The sequence below is a fragment of the Amia ocellicauda genome, chromosome 1 (assembly GCF_036373705.1).
Source record: "Amia ocellicauda isolate fAmiCal2 chromosome 1, fAmiCal2.hap1, whole genome shotgun sequence".
In the NCBI taxonomy this organism is placed as follows: domain Eukaryota; kingdom Metazoa; phylum Chordata; class Actinopteri; order Amiiformes; family Amiidae; genus Amia; species Amia ocellicauda.
The window spans coordinates 6,816,963-6,837,981 of NC_089850.1; the positions used below are offsets into that span (position 1 = coordinate 6,816,963).

General features: G+C 44.5%; 1 protein-coding gene across 2 annotated transcripts in view; it reads left to right on the forward strand.

Moving 5' to 3' along the window:
• The window catches only part of LOC136754673 (transcriptional-regulating factor 1), an 84,340-nt gene that overhangs the window by 58,803 nt on the left and 4,518 nt on the right, over positions 1–21,019 (forward strand). The window contains exons 3-18 of one of the 2 annotated variants that reach the window (XM_066710745.1): positions 494–589; positions 2,198–2,309; positions 2,712–2,809; positions 3,279–5,106; positions 5,463–5,512; positions 5,926–6,061; positions 7,551–7,784; positions 9,305–9,620; positions 12,030–12,096; positions 12,817–12,956; positions 13,459–13,562; positions 14,305–14,380; positions 14,731–14,819; positions 18,136–18,249; positions 19,600–19,785; positions 20,342–20,541. In XM_066710745.1, coding sequence (XP_066566842.1) covers positions 3,520–5,106; positions 5,463–5,512; positions 5,926–6,061; positions 7,551–7,784; positions 9,305–9,620; positions 12,030–12,096; positions 12,817–12,956; positions 13,459–13,562; positions 14,305–14,380; positions 14,731–14,819; positions 18,136–18,249; positions 19,600–19,785; positions 20,342–20,541 — 3,299 coding nt within the window. In that variant the 5' untranslated portion in view covers positions 494–589; positions 2,198–2,309; positions 2,712–2,809; positions 3,279–3,519. The remainder of the gene's footprint in view (positions 1–493; positions 590–2,197; positions 2,310–2,711; positions 2,810–3,278; positions 5,107–5,462; positions 5,513–5,925; positions 6,062–7,550; positions 7,785–9,304; positions 9,621–12,029; positions 12,097–12,816; positions 12,957–13,458; positions 13,563–14,304; positions 14,381–14,730; positions 14,820–18,135; positions 18,250–19,599; positions 19,786–20,341; positions 20,542–21,019) is intronic. The other variant, XM_066710837.1, reaches the window with a different exon arrangement.

A 21,019-nucleotide genomic window follows, 5' to 3' on the forward strand; every position in this document is an offset into this window, starting at 1 on the left:
AGAAATCATTTTCAGAACAGGCAGAATTCCTCACTTCTGTTCTGTTTTGTTCTGTTCCGAGAGAATGAGGACAGAAACATGCGATCCTCCCAGCACACAGGGTTTCCAATCTGAGCTCTGCTGACAGACACCCGAGATTGTGGAGAACAACAACCTCTTCATGTGCAAAGTCTGCACACATGCTGCCCATGCAGTGAAATGCAGAGAGAATTGTGCATCTGAATGTACCAGGGTGTCGAGTGTGTTTCTCTCTATCTGAGATAGAAGTGCTGCTCTATGGGTATTGTCATTAATCATGGGGCTCCCAGGTACATAAAAGTTGACAAAGAAATAACATCTCTCTACACAAGGTGTTCTTTACTCCTCTGCCTGGTGATCAACTTGTGGTTTATTGTTCCTTCCCAACAGAGGATGGATTTAAAGTTCAAACTGCATTTCCCATGTGACCGTGTCATGGCATAGAGGTTGACCGCGTGTCTCCCTTGTGCCACAGGGATGGACAGCCGGACCGAGGGTTAGCGAGCCGCTCGAGGATCCAGGGAAGATGAGGAGTCTGATCAGACGGCCCCAGCTCTGCGCACTCGACGAGGTGAAGTGTTTGACATACCAAGACAACGGCCCTTCCCCTCCAGTGCCAACCTTAGGGACTGAGATTGAGGAGAATGCCCTTCCAATTTATTACCAGACGAGGGCATGTCACATGCATTTTATCATTTTACATTCACTTTTAAGTGCATTAGATATTTTTTTTGGTTTCGGTATCACAAATTGTCTTCACTACCACAAATGAATCTAAATGAAAATTTTGTACTTGTTTTACATGTATGTGAATAGTATTTCAAATGCATTTGAACCATTCCCATGATTTAAAATATAAATACAAATAGGTTTATTTGGGGAATTTGAAAATATTCAATTAAATACAAACCTAAAATGTGCCTCCAGGGGTCCACATCAAAACTTACAGTGGCAAAGCATGTTTGCAATATATCAAATCAACTTTTCTGATTTGGAAATTATGTTCTAGAAGCCATTCTAGAATAAGTCAGCATTAAAAAAGGAATGTTATTATTGTTTTTATTTGGTTAAATCAAAAATATATGATCTATATTTGTTGGAAAAAAAACACAATCTGAACAGTTCAATAGCAAGGAAATTGCATTTCGTCATGCAACAGTTTAAATAGTTTGCCAGTTAATTTTTTGAAATTTCAGACACATAAAATATCAGTGATAGAAACAAATTGTATTCTACACATTCGTCTCCTGACATTTCTATTACACATTCCTTCGGCAGAAGTACAGAAACTGCAGTTTTAACACTTCATAAATACCTATGAATTACGCAGACATTAGATATGACCTGTTTGTAGGAAGTGAAAACATCGAACAAGTATCAATAAGGATGAAATGTTGTACAAATCATAACCAGCTGTAAAGTGTTGATCCACCATTTCATTGACCTGAAGGCACTCCCACTCACTGCTGCACTACTTCTTCTTGTTAATCCCTTACTTTTGAACTCCATTTTATAAACACAGCAGCACAACGCATTTCAGTATAACGCGATTTGCACAGCATGTCTCACTAAGCAACGGTTTTATATGCAGTTAATGTGTCCACAGTTAGTTCACAGGTCATTATATACGAACATTGGATCAGGGTGACTGCCAATCCCATAATGCTACATGTGATATATAAGTTACAATTGGTTTCGGTACACAAGTAGAGGGGGTTGTTTCATCAGTTTTATATCAAAATCAGCGAACTGAGAGCGGAAGGAAGTTGTAAAAAAAACACGTTGTAATGATAAAACCAACAAACTTGAATGTGTCACAGGTGGCTTTTGCAGTGTAGCCGCTGGAAAGCAATACCTGGATATTTGTAGTTCTGTAACTGGTTAAATCCATGTAAATGGTGAAGTGCTGAAGAGGATCTCTGCGCTGGCCTTCTGGGACCCAACTGCTGAGATAAAGTCAAAGCACGTTCTTACAACACATTTAAATGTCAGTCTGTTTACTACTCTATTTTGTAAATCAAGTATAAATGGATTATTTTTCTTTATGTATTAAAATATTATTTGAATGCCATTAACAATATCAAGTGAACTTCCATAGAGTTATGTCTACAAGAGAAGGCACGTTGGCACATTAGATCTTCAGTTGATTGGATAGCAGCTCATTGTTTCCTGTCCACAGGGAATGAGAGACGCTGTGTCCCAGACAAGACTGGGCATCAGGCCCCAGCCAGTGAAACAGTGAGGACCCCCCCAGGACTCGCCCAGGGCCTGTGATGACCCTGCTTCACACAGTGAGTACACGGGACCACAGCCAGATGTGTGAGGTGAACACTGATGCAGGCCATGGACACGCACGGCCACGCAATACTGCCAAGACACTGGAAAACTGCTAAGTCACTGTGTATATGTTCTGTGGTAAACTTTCACAGTGGCAGCTTTATTTGCCATCTCTAATTACACGGCATCGTTTTCTTATGACAGCATTGTATCCAAACTGATCCGATTGTAATATTTAAACAATTTGAGTTACAATAGTTGTCTTTGTGTGAATTCTGGTCACAGGATCAATCAACATTACACTTCAATGGGGCCTTTCACACTGAATGGCTTGGTAGTTTGTGTATCTTGTACATACAGTAAAGCTATTTTACTGGGAATAGTAATACATGTCTCAATCTCTTTTTCCATTACAGAAGTGGGGGACAAATTCTAGCCGATGAGAACCTGTTTTGTTTTGTTTAGGTTTTTTCTTCAAATCTGTAACTTTTAGGCATTCAAGGGAATTTTAAAGGTATTTCAAATTCCAGATTTTCTTTTATCCTAATATTAGTGCCAAGTAACGACATTCCCACAAATTTATGACTGAAAATAATCTAATCAAATCAAACAAGTATATGTGCTTAACTGACATGTGGTAATGGCAATACTTCACACCAGTTTATTAAAGGGGTCTGCCACCTTTTTAGTGTCTGCAATCTGAGTAAATGTCCTTAGTGTAATTGTATGAAATGTCATGTCAAGCACCTAACTTAACAGTCATTCTCTAATGCACAGTTTGAACTTTAAATTTTCCTATTTTAATTTAATCTGGCATGTGTATATTACGAGAGGATTGTTTAAAAAAACTGCAAAGTATACACGAGGTACTAAGTATTTGTTTCAGTCACAATCAGTAATAATCTTCTGTAGTATAATACATTTAAATTGTCTTAATTGTTTGTTGATTGATTGATTTTATATATTTTTTTAATTTTTATCAGGCAGGCATCTTTTTTTCTTCAGTTGTTTTATGTCATTGCATCACCGATACCTGCTGAAGATGTGAAAGTTCTGAAAAAGCAGGTGAAATCCAGCACTTCAGTTGAAAGGAAGAAGCACTTTTCAGTTCCACGCCATCACAGGGTTCAGAGTGACACTCAGGGATACTCAGGGCTAAAGCAACCTTTGTACTTTATTTATTAAAACAAAAAGAAACTAATTCACTTTTATAGACAATTTACTATGGGGGACCAGCCTGTCTACAAGACCAACCACATTGTGAATTGCACTGACAGCAGGTATTTCCAGCAGCAGCAAAACTCCTTGTCTGCAATGAACCACAGCTACAGCACGCCTGGCATGGAGTCACTGCAGTCCCCGGTCTCACCCCATTTTGACTCCCAGGACGGCTCCGCGGTGAAGCCTTTTCCAGGGATGGTGGAGGTTTCCAAAGCTGCCGGTTCATGGCCAGGGCCTGTCAGCAACCACAGGAACAGCATGGGCAACGCCGGCGTAATGTGGAGCTCCCCCACGCAGGGAGAGGCTCCGGACGTGGCCGACAGCAGCAACAGTGGCGGGGGCTACCAGTACAGCATGACAGGGCAGAGCAACGCCAACGGGCAGCCCAAAATCACCAGCAGCGTCTTACAGAAGCTGGACTCCTTTACCCAGGTCTTTTCCAACCAGAACCTGCGCATCCACCAGGGCAATGGCATCGCCAACAGCCTGGCTCAGCACCTGCAAGTGGGCCTCCCCCCTTCTCTGCCCGTCACCGCCACAGACAGTGCCCTCTGCCAACTCCTTTCCCATAAACCCCCAGGGCACGAAGCACAGCAGGTGGCCATACAGCAGCAGCAACAACAACCCCAGCAGAGGTACCAACTGGAGCAGCAGATGCAGATGCAGCCCAAACAGCAGCATGTCCAAGAGCTGCATCAACACCACCAGCAACAGCAGCAGCAGCTGTATTATGAGTTCCAGCAGCAGCAGCAGCAGCAGCAGCAGCAGCAGCTCCAGCAGCAACAGAGAGCGGCCCAACTGCAGCACCTGCACCAGGCCCTGCAGCACCAGCAGCAGATGCAAAGCCTACAGTCCCAGCAGCAGCTCATACAGCAGCAGCAGCAAAGTCAGTACTACTTACAGCAGCAGCCTCCAGCACAAGCACAGCTCCCTGCCCAGGCGCTGGTCCTGCAGCAGCTACAGCAACAGCAGCAGCAGCAGCAGCAACAGCAGCAGCGCAGTGTGTACTACCCCCAGCAAGCCCACGCCGCCATGCATCAGGGGCAGCAGCCCATGCAGCCTCCAGCCAGCCTGCCTCACTACAGTCAGAACCGGAAAGCCGTGCAGCAGCAGCAGCAGCAGCAGCCGCCACCAGCACAGCCCCCATACTCGCCCGTGGAGCCGGCCCACCCCTCCATGCAGCACCTCCAGCTCCCCGCGGGGCAGCAGTATTACTACCAGGAGCCGCAGGAGCCATACAGACAGTTGTACCAGCACAGTGTGCACTTGCAGCAGCCGGCCCAGGTCCAGGCCCGGGATGAGCTGGGCCTCCAGTCGCCGGGCAAGCAGTACCTCCCTGAGCCCGGCTGTCACCTGCTCGATCCCCACACCCAGGACCTGGGGGAGCTGGTGTCTGGAGTCCAGGGTGTCCCCAAGAAGAGAGAAGATGGCCTGGCCTGTCCAGAACCTTCTCCTACACTGCCCATGGCATGCGGCCCGCTCCAGCAGGGTCAGAGGTCAGTCCGAGAGGCCATGCCAACCATCCAGCTGGTGAGCAGCAAAGGAGGGGTCCAGCGGCAGCACCTCTCTCCCAGCCCCCATTGGACACAGGTACACCAGGTCCTTGGCTTTGATTGTATGGTGGGAGCTTGTATAGCTGCTCTCAGAGTGTATAGGTTGAATGCACAACTACAGCCCTTGGCAATTGCACAGTGGCGTCCAGTTCACATCCCCCCTGAGACACAGAGTCCCTTAATGGCAGAATTGGATCAATTTAACAAAACTTTCCAAGCTCTTAAGATGTTTTTAAAAATAGACTCCTTAAACCTGCCAGAATGCAGCCCCCAATGAGTTGTTTGTCACTGAGCAGCCCGAGTCTGTGAGGATATTAATATCCTGAATGCTTCAGTGTAAGAGTGGTGTTTTGTGGCCCTGTTATGTATCTCTGTTCTTGCTCTCGTGCACAGGTGTCTTTACCAAACGTCAAGGCAGACCGTTCTTCTCCAGATCACATCAGGTAAAGAGACCTGCAGTTTCCACTGACCTCTCTTCTGACCAGCACACACTCCAGGAGCACAGAGCTGCCTTCTGTGCACAACGAAATATGTACAATGAAAATATGGGATAACCATACACACACCTCTGATCTTTTTATGCTATACAATGTACAAGAAAAGGTTTACTGCCATTTTGAATTCAGTAACAGAATTCAAGGAGTGGCCCGGAACCTCATACCGTGGGGATTGTAATGTGTGGTCAAGTTCACTGATCTATGGGCTCTTCCCTGCTTTGCACCCTGTGTCCACTGGGTCAGGGTCTTCCTCACCGGACGAAGCAGGTATCGACAATGCATGGGTGGGTGAGGGATGTGTTTGTTGACGCTATTCTTGAGAGTCCTCAGACTGACTGCTCAGATGTTTGTGTTGACAGCGCTCTGCTAGAGAGAGAAGACATGAAGAACAGACTGTTGTGCTCCATGTGTCAGAAGGAATTCAAAAGTCTGCCGGCGCTCAACGGACACATGCGCTCTCATGGGGGTATGAGGGCTCTGCCAGTACCCAAACAGGTAGGAGTGACACAATAACGAACACCCTCTTTGTACCTCATGTATAAAACACTCAAAGCATCTTCACAACAGAAAATGTCATACAGCCATCTTCTTCTGGGCAAAAAACACAGAGCACAAGCATGTCTCATTCACAGGTTACACATTACAATAATAACGAACATAAACATCTTATTTACGGTTTTTATGTTTTTAAAAATAGTAGCTGCTGCTCGCCTTCCATTCTCACGCTCGCTCTGCACAGCGTCAAGGTTCCCGCGCTGATGACGTGTGATTGTCTGCGCGAACAAGTTGCGCTGCGGTATGCAAATATAGATTGATAGACAGGAAGGACAACCTATGATTGGTCGATTATTTTTTAGTCCTGTCCCTTCCACAGAAGATATACACTCACCTAAAGGATTATTAGGAACACCATACTAATACTGTGTTTGACCCCCTTTCGCCTTCAGAACTGCCTTAATTCTACGTGGCATTGATTCAACAAGGTGCTGAAAGCATTCTTTAGAAATGTTGGCCCATATTGATAGGATAGCATCTTGCAGTTGATGGAGATTTGTGGGATGCACATCTAGGGCACGAAGCTCCCGTTCCACCACATCCCAAAGATGCTCTATTGGGTTGAGATCTGGTGACTGTGGGGGCCAGTTTAGTACAGTGAACTCATTGTCATGTTCAAGAAACCAATTTGAAATGATTCGACCTTTGTGACATGGTGCATTATCCTGCTGGAAGTAGCCATCAGAGGATGGGTACATGGTGGTCATAAAGGGATGGACATGGTCAGAAACAATGCTCAGGTAGGCCGTGGCATTTAAACGATGCCCAATTGGCACTAAAGGGCCTAAAGTGTGCCACGAAAACATCCCCCACACCATTACACCACCACCACCAGCCTGCACAGTGGTAACAAGGCATGATGGATACATGTTCTCATTCTGTTTACGCAGCTGAACTTTGCTAAAAAATGTGATGTTATATTAAGTGACACTCTAAGGAACATACACTGTGATTGTACAGCAGTTTTGTGCACAATGGAAATCTGTCCTACAACTTCAAAACCAAACATCCATTAACAGTCTTCACATAGAGCTTCAGATGTCATCTCAGGAAGATTAAGCAGTTTAGAGTACCAGTGGAATAGCATTTTACAGCTCCACTTCTTATCATCTCCATCCAAAACATCCACTATATTTAAGGTGTAGTTTTGGTTTGCTTTAGAGTTTAAAGAAAACCAAATCACTCTGTCATACCTAATGTCCTCACTGCCTTGTCTCACAATTTCAAAGCCACCAGTTTTCTAAACTTGAGCACAGAGCATTGACGGGTTCCCGTAATTCTGACCACTTCCACACACGCACATACACATGCTTACATACACACATGCCTACGTCTCCCCCCTCCCTCGCCTGCATGCAAGTCGGCCCTGTCTCTCTCCTCTGGTCCACGCGCTGGAGGTCTCACTGCCTGTGTCCTTGTCTGTGTGCAGGAAGAAGGGGACACACAGCTGCCCAAAGAGGTGGAGCCCCTGCTTCCCATCGTCATGCCTGTGTCTGTGCCTGTAAAGCTCTCTCCTGCTCGCTGCCGCGCCCCTGGCTCCGAGGCGGCCCCCCGTGCCCTGCAGACCGGCGACCCTTCCAAGCCCATGCAGCAGCAGCGGCGGCCGCAGCAGCAGCATTTGCCCCTCGGCTCTGGAGCGGCCCACCCTAGTGCCGTCCCCTCTGTGAGTGCCTCCCTGTCCCCCTTGCCACTGCTAGCTGTCACCCCCTCCCTCCCTCCCTCAATCCGCTGCCCCCATGCTCTCAGCCCCTTTCCCCCTGTCTGCCGTCTGTGTCCGCAGCTGAGAAGAGTCTTCCGGAAACACATTTCTCTACAGCAGCTTTTTCCATTGGGGCAAAAAAGCAAAAAAGGTGATGCCTGCAAAGTAACTACCAAAACTTCATGCAGGTCACTTAATAAGGTCCTTTTGAAGGCTTTTTTATCAAGTGTTTCATGTTCCCATTATCTGCACCTCTGAAAATAACAAGGAAGCAGATCTGGATACATAAATCAGCCTTTTAAAATCACTTTACCACTTTACCACATTTCTTCTCTTACCCTTTTGGAAAACCAGGGTAGTTACAGGTGTGGAATCAAACTCATCCTGTGCAGCTTCGACATGAAATGTATTATTAATGAATTTAAATCCATTCACAGAGCCTTGCCCTGCAAAACTGTGCCGTTTTCCTATAACACTTGGCTGCCAGTGGTATGAATATTGGTGAAATGACAAGAGGCCTTGACTGATTCACAATGCCAAGCGTCCGGGTGCTGCTTTGTTTGTGCCTGCTCCGTTTTGTGCTTGGTGCGGTGTCATATACTTAATAATATCTCAGTGTCAAGGCTGCCTCTTAAGTGTAGTTAATCTACATACATTTTTTGGCTTTTGCTTATGTGGGTTCAATGTTCATCACATAAGGTTCAAGTATTGGGCAGATCTATCGAGCAAGATCTCTATAGCTTCTGACCCTTTGCATGACTTACAGATAATCCGAGTCCTGTGTCAGTGGTTTCTGTTTAGTGAATAGATCACAGAGCACATTAATAAGTTAGAAAGCTGAGCATGCGTCTGGCACTTCTACTTCTAGTGCAATAGTCCTGACACTAATCACACAATTGTACTGGAGAGATGGTCCTTCCAGGGTCTCTTGCATGAGGCAGGTGGGCTGTAGAACTCCACACTGTGACTCAAGTTTAAAGTATTAACACCCTTCTTTGGAAACAGTGATATTCAGCCATTCATTGTGTTATACTTATTTAAACTTGATATATTTGAAGAGTTTGTTGAATGCTCATTTAGCCGCGGGAAAGATTCAGGTTGACTTCGCCCAGTTAAGGCAGTTGCTAACAATCAGTTGGTGCCTGTTCCTGTGAAATCGGTTGAGTGGCACGTTTAAAACCCTCTGTCTCGGCTCAGTTCAGTCAGCTGGCAATGCTACAGTTTTCTCTGAGCTGAATCTCTGGAAATACGTCATTAAATAAGTATAGTTTTATGCATTAAAGTAAACAGCAATGCTTCAAAGGAAGGGTTTAAATACTTTGAACAACAACTGTATATTCTGTTGCTGCTCAAAAGAACTTCAAGTTTTCCACTTGTAGGAGTTTCAAGAGAAACAAAAAACAGCTCGTCAGTCATGAATACTTTTTGAACGGGTTAATGATGCCGCCCTTCGGACCTTCTCCCTTTAACCCCATCCTGTCCAGGACTCCGTCCGCCAGGCCCAGAAGTCGGAGAAGCCGGTGCGGGGGGGGCAGCAGGACAAGAAGAAGTACCGCCACCGACCGGAACCGCTCATCATCCCGTCGCCCTGCCCGGGCCTGACCGGTGGGGGTGCCACTCTGTTCCAGAGCCAGCTGCGCTCCCCGCGGGTCCTGGGGGAGCCCCCACCCTACACCCCGCCCCCCATGCTGAGTCCGGTGCGCCTGGGCTCGGGCCTCTTCAGCAGCGTGAGCAGCAGCCTCTTCCATGCCGGCATGCCCCTCACGCCTGCGACTCCGCGCATGCTGCTCTGCAGGACCAGTGAGTTTACCCCCCCTCTGGGGCCTCGGGTCCAAGGCTCCAATACGAGCTAGAGAAGCACTGCAGAACGGCACGGTCGTCTCTGCTTCTTCTACACCACTGGTTCTCAGCCCTGGTACTGGGGAGCTCCTGCCCTGCTGGGTTTGTGTTCCAGCCGAGCTCAGTTTCATACTTAACATGAACTCTACAACTGGTTAAAATAATTGAAGATATCAGATTAGGCCAATTATGAGTTAAATTAGGGTTCAATTAAGTACTCTACAAGTAATGAAATAATTGAGAGCTCAACTAGAACAAAAAACAGCAGGACAGGGTCCCCAGGACAGGATTGAGAACCACTGATCTAGATGGTCCTGTGGGGGTCTGCCAGCCTGCCCCTGGAGAGCTCCAGACCTTTTATAAAGAGTGGTTCCTAAGATTATAGGTTCATGCATCATTATGTGTTGCTGATAGGTGTATGGGAGTTTTCCAGTTCAATTCTCTTACATAACAACCGTTAACACTTACAAATGTAATATCGCCGAATACAGTGCTGGTTCATGGTCTCAGGGCGTGTGGGGTCCCAACTTCCTGGACAGTGGAGACCCAGCAGGAAAACCACAGAAGCGCCGGATTGGTCTTCCCCTTGAGAACTCGGGTCATTACAGCACAAAGTGGTACTTTAGTGTTACAGTCTTATCGATTGATAACAATTATCATCATCATTATTATCATCATATCATGATTTTTAATTTTCCTTCAACATGTACATCACCCAAACTTAGAAATACTATTAAGGGCCCAAAAACTAATCAACTTAGCTTGAAAACTACTTGTATAGTCATATTTTTACATAATAGTTTTCATAGTCTGAAAATAGTCTGCCTTGATCACGTAACTGGCATTATCGAAGACAAACCCAATGAACATTTTTCAGTGCAGATTAACTGTCTAATATTGGACTACTTCCAGTTAGGATGGATTCGATAGTCCTCATAGAACAAACAAAATATGCAAAACATACAGATTGTTTGCGTCTGTAGACTAGTCAGTAACTACAGGCACTCTGTCAGACTCAATTCTCATCTTGAGCATTTTGAGGTAAATATTCCCTTTTCAGTTAACCTGCTGTAGAAAATGCTCCCATATTTATGACGTTTACTCAGAAATACATGTTGTTTGGGATCATCTTTTTTATCCAGGGGAATTGTAGCCCAAACCATTGCCTCTGTCAAAATGAAAATGAAATGTTGTCGGCCTTCATAACTTCCCCTAGTTGAATAGCTGTCAATCTCAGCCTTTGGTTTTCTGTGCTTTCTTCTGGCCATAAAAGTCGCTCTATTGTTGACTTTCGAATGTGGTCTAAAGATAAATTACAAGTTGTAATACAAGTTGATGTTTAGATATGTATTTTAACCCATCTATTTATTAAATTACCATTTATACAAATCATAATTAGTTTATATTTTTCTAATTAGTCAAAGCGCAATTTGGTTGATTTCTTAAAACAAGTTGCAGAATTCGCAGGATTGGACAAATCCATAAACATGCTACCTTTTACTGTGTGCCAAACATCAGAAAGTGCCAAAATCCTTTAAGGCATGTTGTCTATAAATGATTGGTTACAATATTTGTCAGCCCCCATTTCAGTCCCTGCAGTTCAGTCTAAGAACGGCCTCCTGTTGAGTCTATCGTGTCACATTGCTATCATTTCACAGGGAGAAAAACAATGCCATAAAATGCCATACCTGTATCACGGCAACTTCCACACAACTTTAGCAGCCGTATGTTGCTGACTAGCCAGGACTGTCGCTAAAATGACTATCAAGGGGTTAGACCGTGAAAACAACACTCAGTTGACTTATTACAGTAATGACTTGAGTCGCCAGAGGAAGACAAATCCAGTGCTTGGGTATGTTTTCAGCTGTGTTTTCGCCATCCAGGAAGTCATGACACGACACCATCATTGGGTGAGTTTTCAATTTGAAAGTGTTAAGAGTTGCCTACATGATAGAATCGAACTTGGAAAAATGCCATCCATCTTACACCTACACTAACTGCAGCACAACCATTATTTAAAAACTTGTGCTAGTTCCCTAAATCATCACTCTATAAAGATGGGCTAAGATTGAATTCTGATCAGTTCAGTTAGTGTGTCTGTAACTTTCTAAGGTCATTGAGTACATACAAATACTCTCCAGCCTCCCATGTTCAGTGAGTTGCTCCATCGATTGCCAATGGGAAGCATTGTAGGCGACCTCACAACAGGTCCTCCATTGCTGTCCTGAAGGACGGCTCATTATCAGCTTGGGAACTCCCCTGTGTCCCACTGTGTCCTTCTCAGAAAAGCATGGGTTTTAGGGATGATGATTAGGTTCTTCTAACCCCTTGTGTTTGGCGTTGACTGACAGTGCTGTTTCTGATTGACAGGCAGTGTGGACGGCGGCGCAGTGGCGGTGACACCAGGGCCAGGAGAGCAGGCCATGGATGTGGAGCCGTAAGCAGACCATACTTTGTGCAACTCAGTCCTTTCCCAGCCCCTATGTCTCCATCCAAACCCTGTAATAAAATTCAACACATGCTGTACCTGTTCTGCAAAGCACATTCAAACAGCAGTGTCCCAGACTATAGATAAGACCTCCAGTGGCTTCTCTGAGATGCTGAAGGGTAAGGAAACCTCACTGAAGTGTGAGATCGTTCCTCAGTATGCATAGTCCAGAGGAACTATCTGTAGGTAACTTTCACTGACTTTAGGTTGACGAGTTAAAGCTTAAAAACAATCAGAATAACTCATTATAACTTAATCTACTCAACTGGTTTAGCCCCGGTCCGTGTATCATATAAAAACCTAGTTCCACTGCAAGTGAAAAGTAATCAATCTGCTTTGCGAGTTTCCTTTAATTGTAATGGTTCAAGAGAGGATTGGTGAAGAAAGAACCCTTCCCAGATATATATCTTCCCTGTGATTTGAAGAGCCTGTTTCTCTGCTATTAAAAGGTCACTAATAGAGCTGACTACATCTTTACCTCAACAGGAGAGTCTGTTTCGTCATACTTCAAAGTACGGGGCACAGAAGCACATCTTTGATTGTGTCCACCTCGCGTATTCAGACACTGTCTGTTAAAGTTTACATACCTGGAGAAAGTCGTGGCAAAAGACAGAGTATGGTGATAAAATGTACCATTTTAAATGTGTTTTCGCCTGGTTTATTTTCCAGACGTATCAACATCGGCGCGCGGTTCCAGGCGGTGGTTCCGGAGCTGCGGAGATATTCCCGGGTGGAGAAAGACGTTCACAAGGCCAGCATGGTCTGGACCCCCTGGGCAGAGCTGGACACCCCCGAGACTCAGCAGAAAGGTACCCCCCCACTCCCGCACTCACTGAGACCTGCACTGCATGCTGGTTATTGAATGAAGTGTTCAATGAGGAGTAGTCATTCCAGACACACCTGCATTGACTTGGATAGGATTGTATCCATGATCCATTTGGTTTGTTCTGCGTGTGTGTGTGTGTGTGTGTGTGCATGTGCGAGTGTGCGTGTGTGTGTGTGTTCGTGTGTGTGCGTGTGTGTGTGTGTGTGTGTGTGTGTGTGTGCATGTTCGAGTGTGTGTGCACGTGTGTGTGCGTGTGTGTGTGTTTGCTGTAAGGTACACTGCGGTTTCTCTTGGGTCCTCCCTCTGAGCCGCAGTAGATAACTTTGAAGGAGCCACTTATTGCAAATCACAACCGTACACTGTATTTGATGGAATTTATACATATATATATATATATATATATATATGTAAAGGGTCATGGGTTTGATTTTATTCCAGTCTGTGTGTTGATGCCTCTCATTCGTCTCTCTCTCCCCCTCACACAGTGAACCACCTGGTGAACATGGCCTGCTCCAGCGTCCTGCCGGGCGGGGGTACCAACGCCGAGTTCGCTCTGCACTGTCTGTTCGAGTGCAAAGGCAACTTCATGGTGAGTGACAGACTGAAGGAGCTCTCACGGGTCTGAACTGCACCGCCTGTGTCCACTTGGTCTTTTAACAGTGTCGTCAGATCGGGCAGTGGGGGGAGTTGTGGATTATCATAACTTTGGTAGTAATTAAGTACAGTACAGTGATTCAATTAATTTCAAGAGCAATGCATGTGAAAAATAGTTTAAATTCCTCTTACATCCTCAGTGTTGCTTGATTGCAGATTGGATCAAAAGAAAAGGAAAACAAAAGTTTAAATCAAGTACAAAAACCCTTTGAAAAGCTCTCTGTAGTATATTGTGCTAAAGCCAGACTGAAGTGTAGAACAGCAAAATGATAAAGCCCAGAGAAGTGTGGTTAACCATGATTCAAGCCATACTAAACCATGGCCATGGAAAGTGATTAACGGTAAAACCATGAGGAATAACCAAGAACACTGAGTGTGGTCAACTCTCATAGGGGACAGCGAATTGCAGGGTGGGGGTGGGGGGATGCTTCACACAGAGAAAGTGAGCTCAGACATGACTTCCTGGGCCTAAAACCCTGGAAACAAACAAGCAAAAATAATAAAAAAAGTAAAAATGATAGTGATCCAACAATAAACTTATATTGATTTGGCAGGGTTTCTCAGTGAGAGTCAGAAGAGAAAATGTATCACTTATCTCCCCCGTCTCTCTGTCTGTCTCTCTCTCTCTGTCTCTCTCTCTCTCTCTCTCTCTCTCTCTGTCTCTCTCTCTCTCTCAGGCTACACTGGAGAAGCTGCTAATTCTGAAGCCCTCAAGACCAAAATCCCATCCTCTTGCTGATTACCACTATGCTGGTAGGTCTCCGCTCCTTTGTTTTGGGAGACACTGAGGTGCTTTGCAGTGGTGATCGAGTGACAGTGTCGCCAGACGCAATACACACAGGACTCGGATGTCTCTGTGGTGAACCCAGTCAGGATGGCATTCACATTATTCCTGATAGAAATGTTGTCGATACAATGCTGTGTGAGACACATGTTGGCTGTCTAGCATGATTAGACTAGGGTTCACATCAACGAGGCATAACATGTCGAGAACTAATCTAGTTTATACATCTGTAGCCCAAATGAGTCGTTAATCAGAGTTAGCAAGTCCTAACAAATACAAATGTGTGTTGTTTTTATTCTGTATTCGTCCCCTTCCCTAGGATCTGATAAGTGGACAGTCCTGGAGAAGAAGCAGCTAAATAAAGCCCTGGCTGTATACAACAAGGACTTCTTTCTCGTCCAGAAAATGGTACAGTTCAATTTCTTCTTCCTCTATCGATTTTTTGTATGTCATTATTGTCATCGTCCTTGACCTGGCTCTTCTGTGCCTCGACTTAAAAGCCAGTGCGTGGGTGTGTTTTCTACAGAGCTCTCCACTTGGATTTAATTTAGTTTCTGTTTTATGCCTTCACTGTTGTAACAGAATGTCTTTTTCAATAGTGAATGAACCGTATTGTCCCCATATTGGACAAGATGCTTTCTATGACGGTGTATTTATGACTGGCGCTCGTGTTCTGGCCGGGGAAGTGAGTGAGGCAACGAAGTGGACAAATGATATTCAGTAACCATGCGTCTCAGCATCCCATCAGCCCATATGCTGTTCTACCACAAAAGATGCTGGACTCCTCTGTTTTCTCACTGGCATATTTGTGTTCGCCCCGGCCATGTGCTGTTATTGATGTGAAAGTTTTCCCTTTATCAAATCAAAAGAAAAATACAAAAGCGAAATGAGCCAGTATCAAAACAAGCCCCTTTTGTGTCACAAACTGGCAATTTCAAAGTCCTGTAGCTGGGAGGGAGAGGGCTGTCACTCCACTTGACCAAATCAAACCAACTGCAGCGATAAATCAATCAACTAAGAACACAAACATGAGCATCTTGATAGTTGCACAACCCCTTTTAAGTGACGCCAGCTATTGCCTTAACATCACAGGTTGCCATGGTGCATATACAAAACATGAATAATTAGTAGAATTAGTTGTTTTTTGACTAATAATAATAATATGGTTTAAGGTTGACTGTTATGTAGCTCATCTAAACCACTGGAAATCTCTGACCGCTCGAGTTGGGTTGACTACGCGTCTCTCCCATGGCCAGGGCTGGATCTATTTACTCTAGTGGGCTTTGAAAAGTTCATTTGAAAAGATGATAGCTGCCTCCGCCCCCCCACCCTCCTGCCTGCCCAATTCCCACACATATAGTTGTTGTATCAGGAGCTGTTCAATCCCACACTGTGGAGTTTCTTAATTAAGGAGAAAAGACTGCACTCCTTCATCAGCCTCTGTCTGTGCGGTCTTTCTTCTCCCCTCGCTCTCCTGGGCTTTTGTGTCACCTCCGCCGGCTCCGTGTCCGAGGTGGGGATTGTATGAAACGTTGTGCTGTAAGCAGAAAATACGGCACTTCAAAAAGCCTGTGCCTTCTGTTCATTTGAGCAGTTTCCCAGCAGTATTGTCTCCTCGAAACTGTGTATGTTTGGGCGTATTGGTGCGGGTGGGTGTGTGAGTGGGAGTGCAGGCGTATTACACAGCGTTAATGGCATCTCTAGAAAGAAGCATTGTCTTTACCATGGGCACAGGATGACACATCTCGAGGGTGCAGCCTGAGAGTGCCAGACCACATGGTGCTGAAGAGGTGAAAGACTTATAAACAGGCAGCTGAGAGCTCTATATTTGATCTGTTTTAAGGTCCTACAAAAAAATTATAATTGTCGCTCTCTTCCATCTTCCATACGTCTTGATGTCAGGATTTAACATAGAGGTCATCAAACACACTAAAATATAAAACTCCTTAAAGATCTAAATACTCACCATTTTTGTATCTGGACTAGTATCCCCGGTTACGTGTTTCCTAACGGATTTGATAGCATGCTCAGCGACGACCAGTTCACAGTGATTACTTGTTCACCGACACCCCAGTGTTTTTATAAATTAATTGCACTTCCCGTCTCCTGAGTAACGTACATTTCATTTCCCCCCTCACGTGACACAGGCACATGGTAGTGAACACAGAGATCATGCCATCAGTGCACACGTGTCAAGACAACCACGGCTGAACAAACCGCACAAAACTGTCTCTCAGTCTTGCAGAGGGTTACTGTGCAAAATGATAGAACTGGAAGCTGTTTCCATATCGCAATTCTGTCTAAAAGTCTCTAAAGTCGAATTATCCTCATCTTCATCTGTTTACTTTCACATTCCACAGATATTGTGATTTAATGCATTTTGTACCCTTTTCTTCCAAGGCTGCTGCTGATTAGGTGCTTTTATCCGCGTTCAGCAACTTTAGTTGTTCATTTACTGATTATTACAGGTTATTAAATAGAGTGTACAGTATATGTGTATTATTTAATTTTTTATAATAGTTTTAAATCCTGTTGATCCATTTGAGGTATTTTTTATTTATTTTTCTAGATGTGATTAAATATTACACCGTCAGTCTTCTTTGCCACTCCTGCTTTTTGGAGTAAATCGGTTAATAAATAAAAATAAAATACTGTCGATCCATACCAGGTCTTTTTCCTTTATTTTAATATATTCCTAGATGTTTTTAAATAGATGTCTTTTGTAGCAGTATGGGCTGTTTCAGAATTGATTGTGAGGACAGCCCCCTGGATGCCACCCCCACACACCCCACCTGTCAGCTACACCCACACTAAGCGTCCTACACACACTCGAGGATACATGGTACCATAGATATCAGGATATAGAGTGCTTCCCTGCATTGTGTAATATGAATGTCTGTGTTTTGCTTAGGAGTTGACCTAAACTTTAAGCACAACATGGTCACATATGTGGGTAATGAAAAGCACTTTTATTTCTGAATTAGACCAATTAGACCTGTAAATGCAATGGAAAAATACCTCTTTCTTATCCTGTTCTTCATCACTGTGTTGCAGTGGGGAAGTATATCATTGGCACACTGTGTGACATCATCCCACAGTGGGCTTAAGAGTGTTGTGCTACATCAATTAGCTCCTCTTCAGAGCTGAGAAGGTTTTTTTGTAGCTCAGCATGACAAACATCAACATTGGTAGAATCAAGAACTACAAATAAAACTAAACAGACATAAGAGTGCATTCAAAATTGCAAACGATGCAACCGCCTCTTTTAAAGTATAAGCTTCTGTTTTTTTGCTATTTTTAAAGCGGAGTTGTACAAGTCTTTCGACAGCTTTACGCATGCAAAACCATCACCAAGGAAACCACCTATGTTGAAATTGCTATGCAAATGCACACAATTCACCATTGTTAAACATGCCTCCTCGGTGGAAGCGTTTCATTAAGAGAGGTGCATAAATCAGACAGAAGAGACCTATGTGTGGTGCAGTACTTTGGTTCTGGCAGATATAGTGTTTTTCAGCAGATCTCATCTTCCTTTGTAGCTCATTGCAGCCATTTAATTTGCGCCTGGTGATTGCTACTATAATAATTCAGCAATAACATGATCTACTCCTTCTTTGTTTTACTTTTATAACCTGACAACATCTGCATTGACAAAGATCACATGGAAAAGGAGGCCTTTTGTAGATTAAATGTTTTGAGCAGATTCCCCACTCTCCTGTTGCAGGTGAAGACTAAAACAGTGGCACAGTGCGTTGAGTACTATTACACCTGGAAGAAGAGGCTGCGTCTTGGCAAGCAACCCCGGCCTCGCCTTGCTAACCAGGAGAGTGAAGACATGGTGAGATTGACCCTGCGTCTCCTCCCGGTAGCCTCTACTCACACATAGCTTACAGTAAATCAGACACACCTGCACAGACTGTGCAGACAGTACATCACACCACCATCACTAAAAGCACATGCTAATTAAAAGCAGCATTATTACATAGCATAACATAGTGAAATACCCCACAAAATGTTCCTGTGACAGGCCACATATCTAGCCATCTAATTCCCAAACATAGCAGATCATCTCATTATAGATCAGCCTTATTCAATTTGTTGTAATGTGTGTTTGCCGGAACAATGCCGGGACACATGGGACATATATTAGGAAAGCTGTAAAAATGGCTGTAAATATGGCAGATATCGTGGTAGGCCAGTTGTTTTTCATCTATATATTTAAATAAAGTTAAATATTGTATTAAAATAATTGCTAGTGTTGCTGACTGATATTTTAGTAATTTCTGCCTGATTAGAATATATTTGTCAAAGTCAAGTCTGATCTGTCTTGGTGGCCATATTGAGAATTGTTTTGACGTGAGTACACGTTTACTTTCTTAATGTTCAGGTCCAGTTATGGGACTCAGATGGTGGTGTATTATGAGATATCCAGCTGCAGTGACGTGCACAGGCCAGCCCAAGTGGAGCAAATACTAAATGTTCCAGTGAAATGGGCTTTGATAAACTAAAATAAACTAGACACTGAGCACAACTAGGATAGTGTAATGTTGGCTAATGAAGTGTAGTGCACAGGAATAAGTACACTAAACACATCTGGACTGCGACATTTACAATGTGACACTTCACAGTGATTCCTGTGTTACTGTAATGACAGTCACTGCGGGCAGAACATTACTGTTAATATGACAGAGCTTGTGTTCTTAATGTGATGAAACACAATACTAAACTATTCTACGCTATGTTTTTCCACAAAAAGCAAATAGTTAAAAAATGTTTTATGTTGATCAACTAGAATAAGGATTGTTAACTGATAATCAGGACAGAATGATGCCTTCTGACCGTGCGAATAATAGGCTGTTGTACTCTAGTGCTGGGTAATGAAGACTGAATAATAGTCTTACACGTCATTCCTGCATTTTTAATCCTCATTTGTTAAGACGTGGTTGGCCAGCATTTATTTTTCTCTTTCTTGTCCTCTGAAGCTGGCATTAGACATCGGTGTGAGAAAAGGCTGGGTTTTGAAAAGCAAGCCCAGATCTCCATTGACGCGCTGTTGATGTTCACCTGCTGACACCAGTGGCAGCGTTTGTACAATGATCTGTGTTCCTGTAAAACTAAATATCTGTGGCACACATGGCCAGTATAAAGAAGAAAACAACACAAAGAGATGTTGTTTGCTCGTCTGCAGGCCAGTGGAGAGGAGGTGGGGCTGGAATCGGACGAGCTGGAGGAGGACAGAAAGTCCATCAAGGAAGAGGAGCCTCCAGGCCCCAGGTCTCCCGATCAGGAGCTCCCGCTGTGCGTCGAGGCAGCAGACCACATCTCGGCTCTATCCAATGCCTCTTTTGTGTGTGAGGTCCCCAACTGTGGGTCTGTAAGTATCGACTCATTTCGCTGACTAAGCATACTTTGGAGATTCACGTAAGACCTGGGGTTGTCCTGTACATAACCCAGCATCCTGTTTTTCACCTACTTCCTGTACGTTCAACTTTTCTAAACAGTGAAAATGTCATCTGAGTCACATCTGAGAAGCTGTGGCCTCGCAAACAGCTATGCTGCAAACCCATGCATCACACACCACTGTCGAGAAGAGACAGCTTCGAGTGGCAAATTAAAACATGTGCCACCAAAGGAAAGATTCAGCCATCGCTAGAAAGTAATGCTACTGTGTTTTCAATACAGGCTATTTTGCGTGCTTTACAAGTAAATTTGCATTTCGGATTCAGCCTAGAGAAAATCCAGCAGATTGAACTAAGATACGAGTTAGTTAAGTGTGTCAGCTATAATTTGAGTATTCGACTTTTATATGCAAAAAAATGAAAACTGAGCTTTGTCACAATCCAGGTCATGCTGTGAAATAAACTGCAGAGCAAAGACAGAGGTGCTTTATTACCTAACCAGATGTCTCTTCCATTGCTCTTTTTTTGCAGATTTTCAACTCCAAGCAGGCTCTGAATGGTCACGCTCGCATCCACAGCAACACCAGCCAGGCCCAGCGGCCCATTCCCGGCAGCAAACCCAAAGCAGCATCACAGTCGGGCCACGGCTCGGTCAAGAACTCCCCCGCTCACAGCACCACCAGCGGAGACACGGACCCCACCGTCATCTTCCCCTGTAAAGAGTGCGGAAAGTAAGAAACTGGCTCTGTCCTGCCTACCCTTCCCCACATAGCCACACCGAGGCCTCTCTGCACACGCTCTGGTCACGTGACCACCGTGTTAACAAATGCACTAGCTGTGCTTATTGTTTCTCACACACACGCAAGAATAAGAGACTGCGCATCGTAGAAGGGAATATCACTGTCCTCTAGTCTGGCCTGAACTCTGTTGTTCGTGCATCCGTCTCCTGAGCTTCTACTCTTGTGTGTAAATGCAGTTGTTATGAACATAACAATGAATGACCAACTCACGGCTTGCTCTGAACAGTTGCCTTTGCACTTTGTGCCCGAAATGCAGGCGTCTTCAAACCATTTTCAGAGCACGAAGTGCCCTCGCTTTAGCCTGTCTGGACATGAGCCTTAACATACCATAACTGGGGCTGCGATTTTGTCACAAAGATAATTGTGTTTTTCACTCCTGTGAAAGCTAATGATTGTGATACGATTGTAT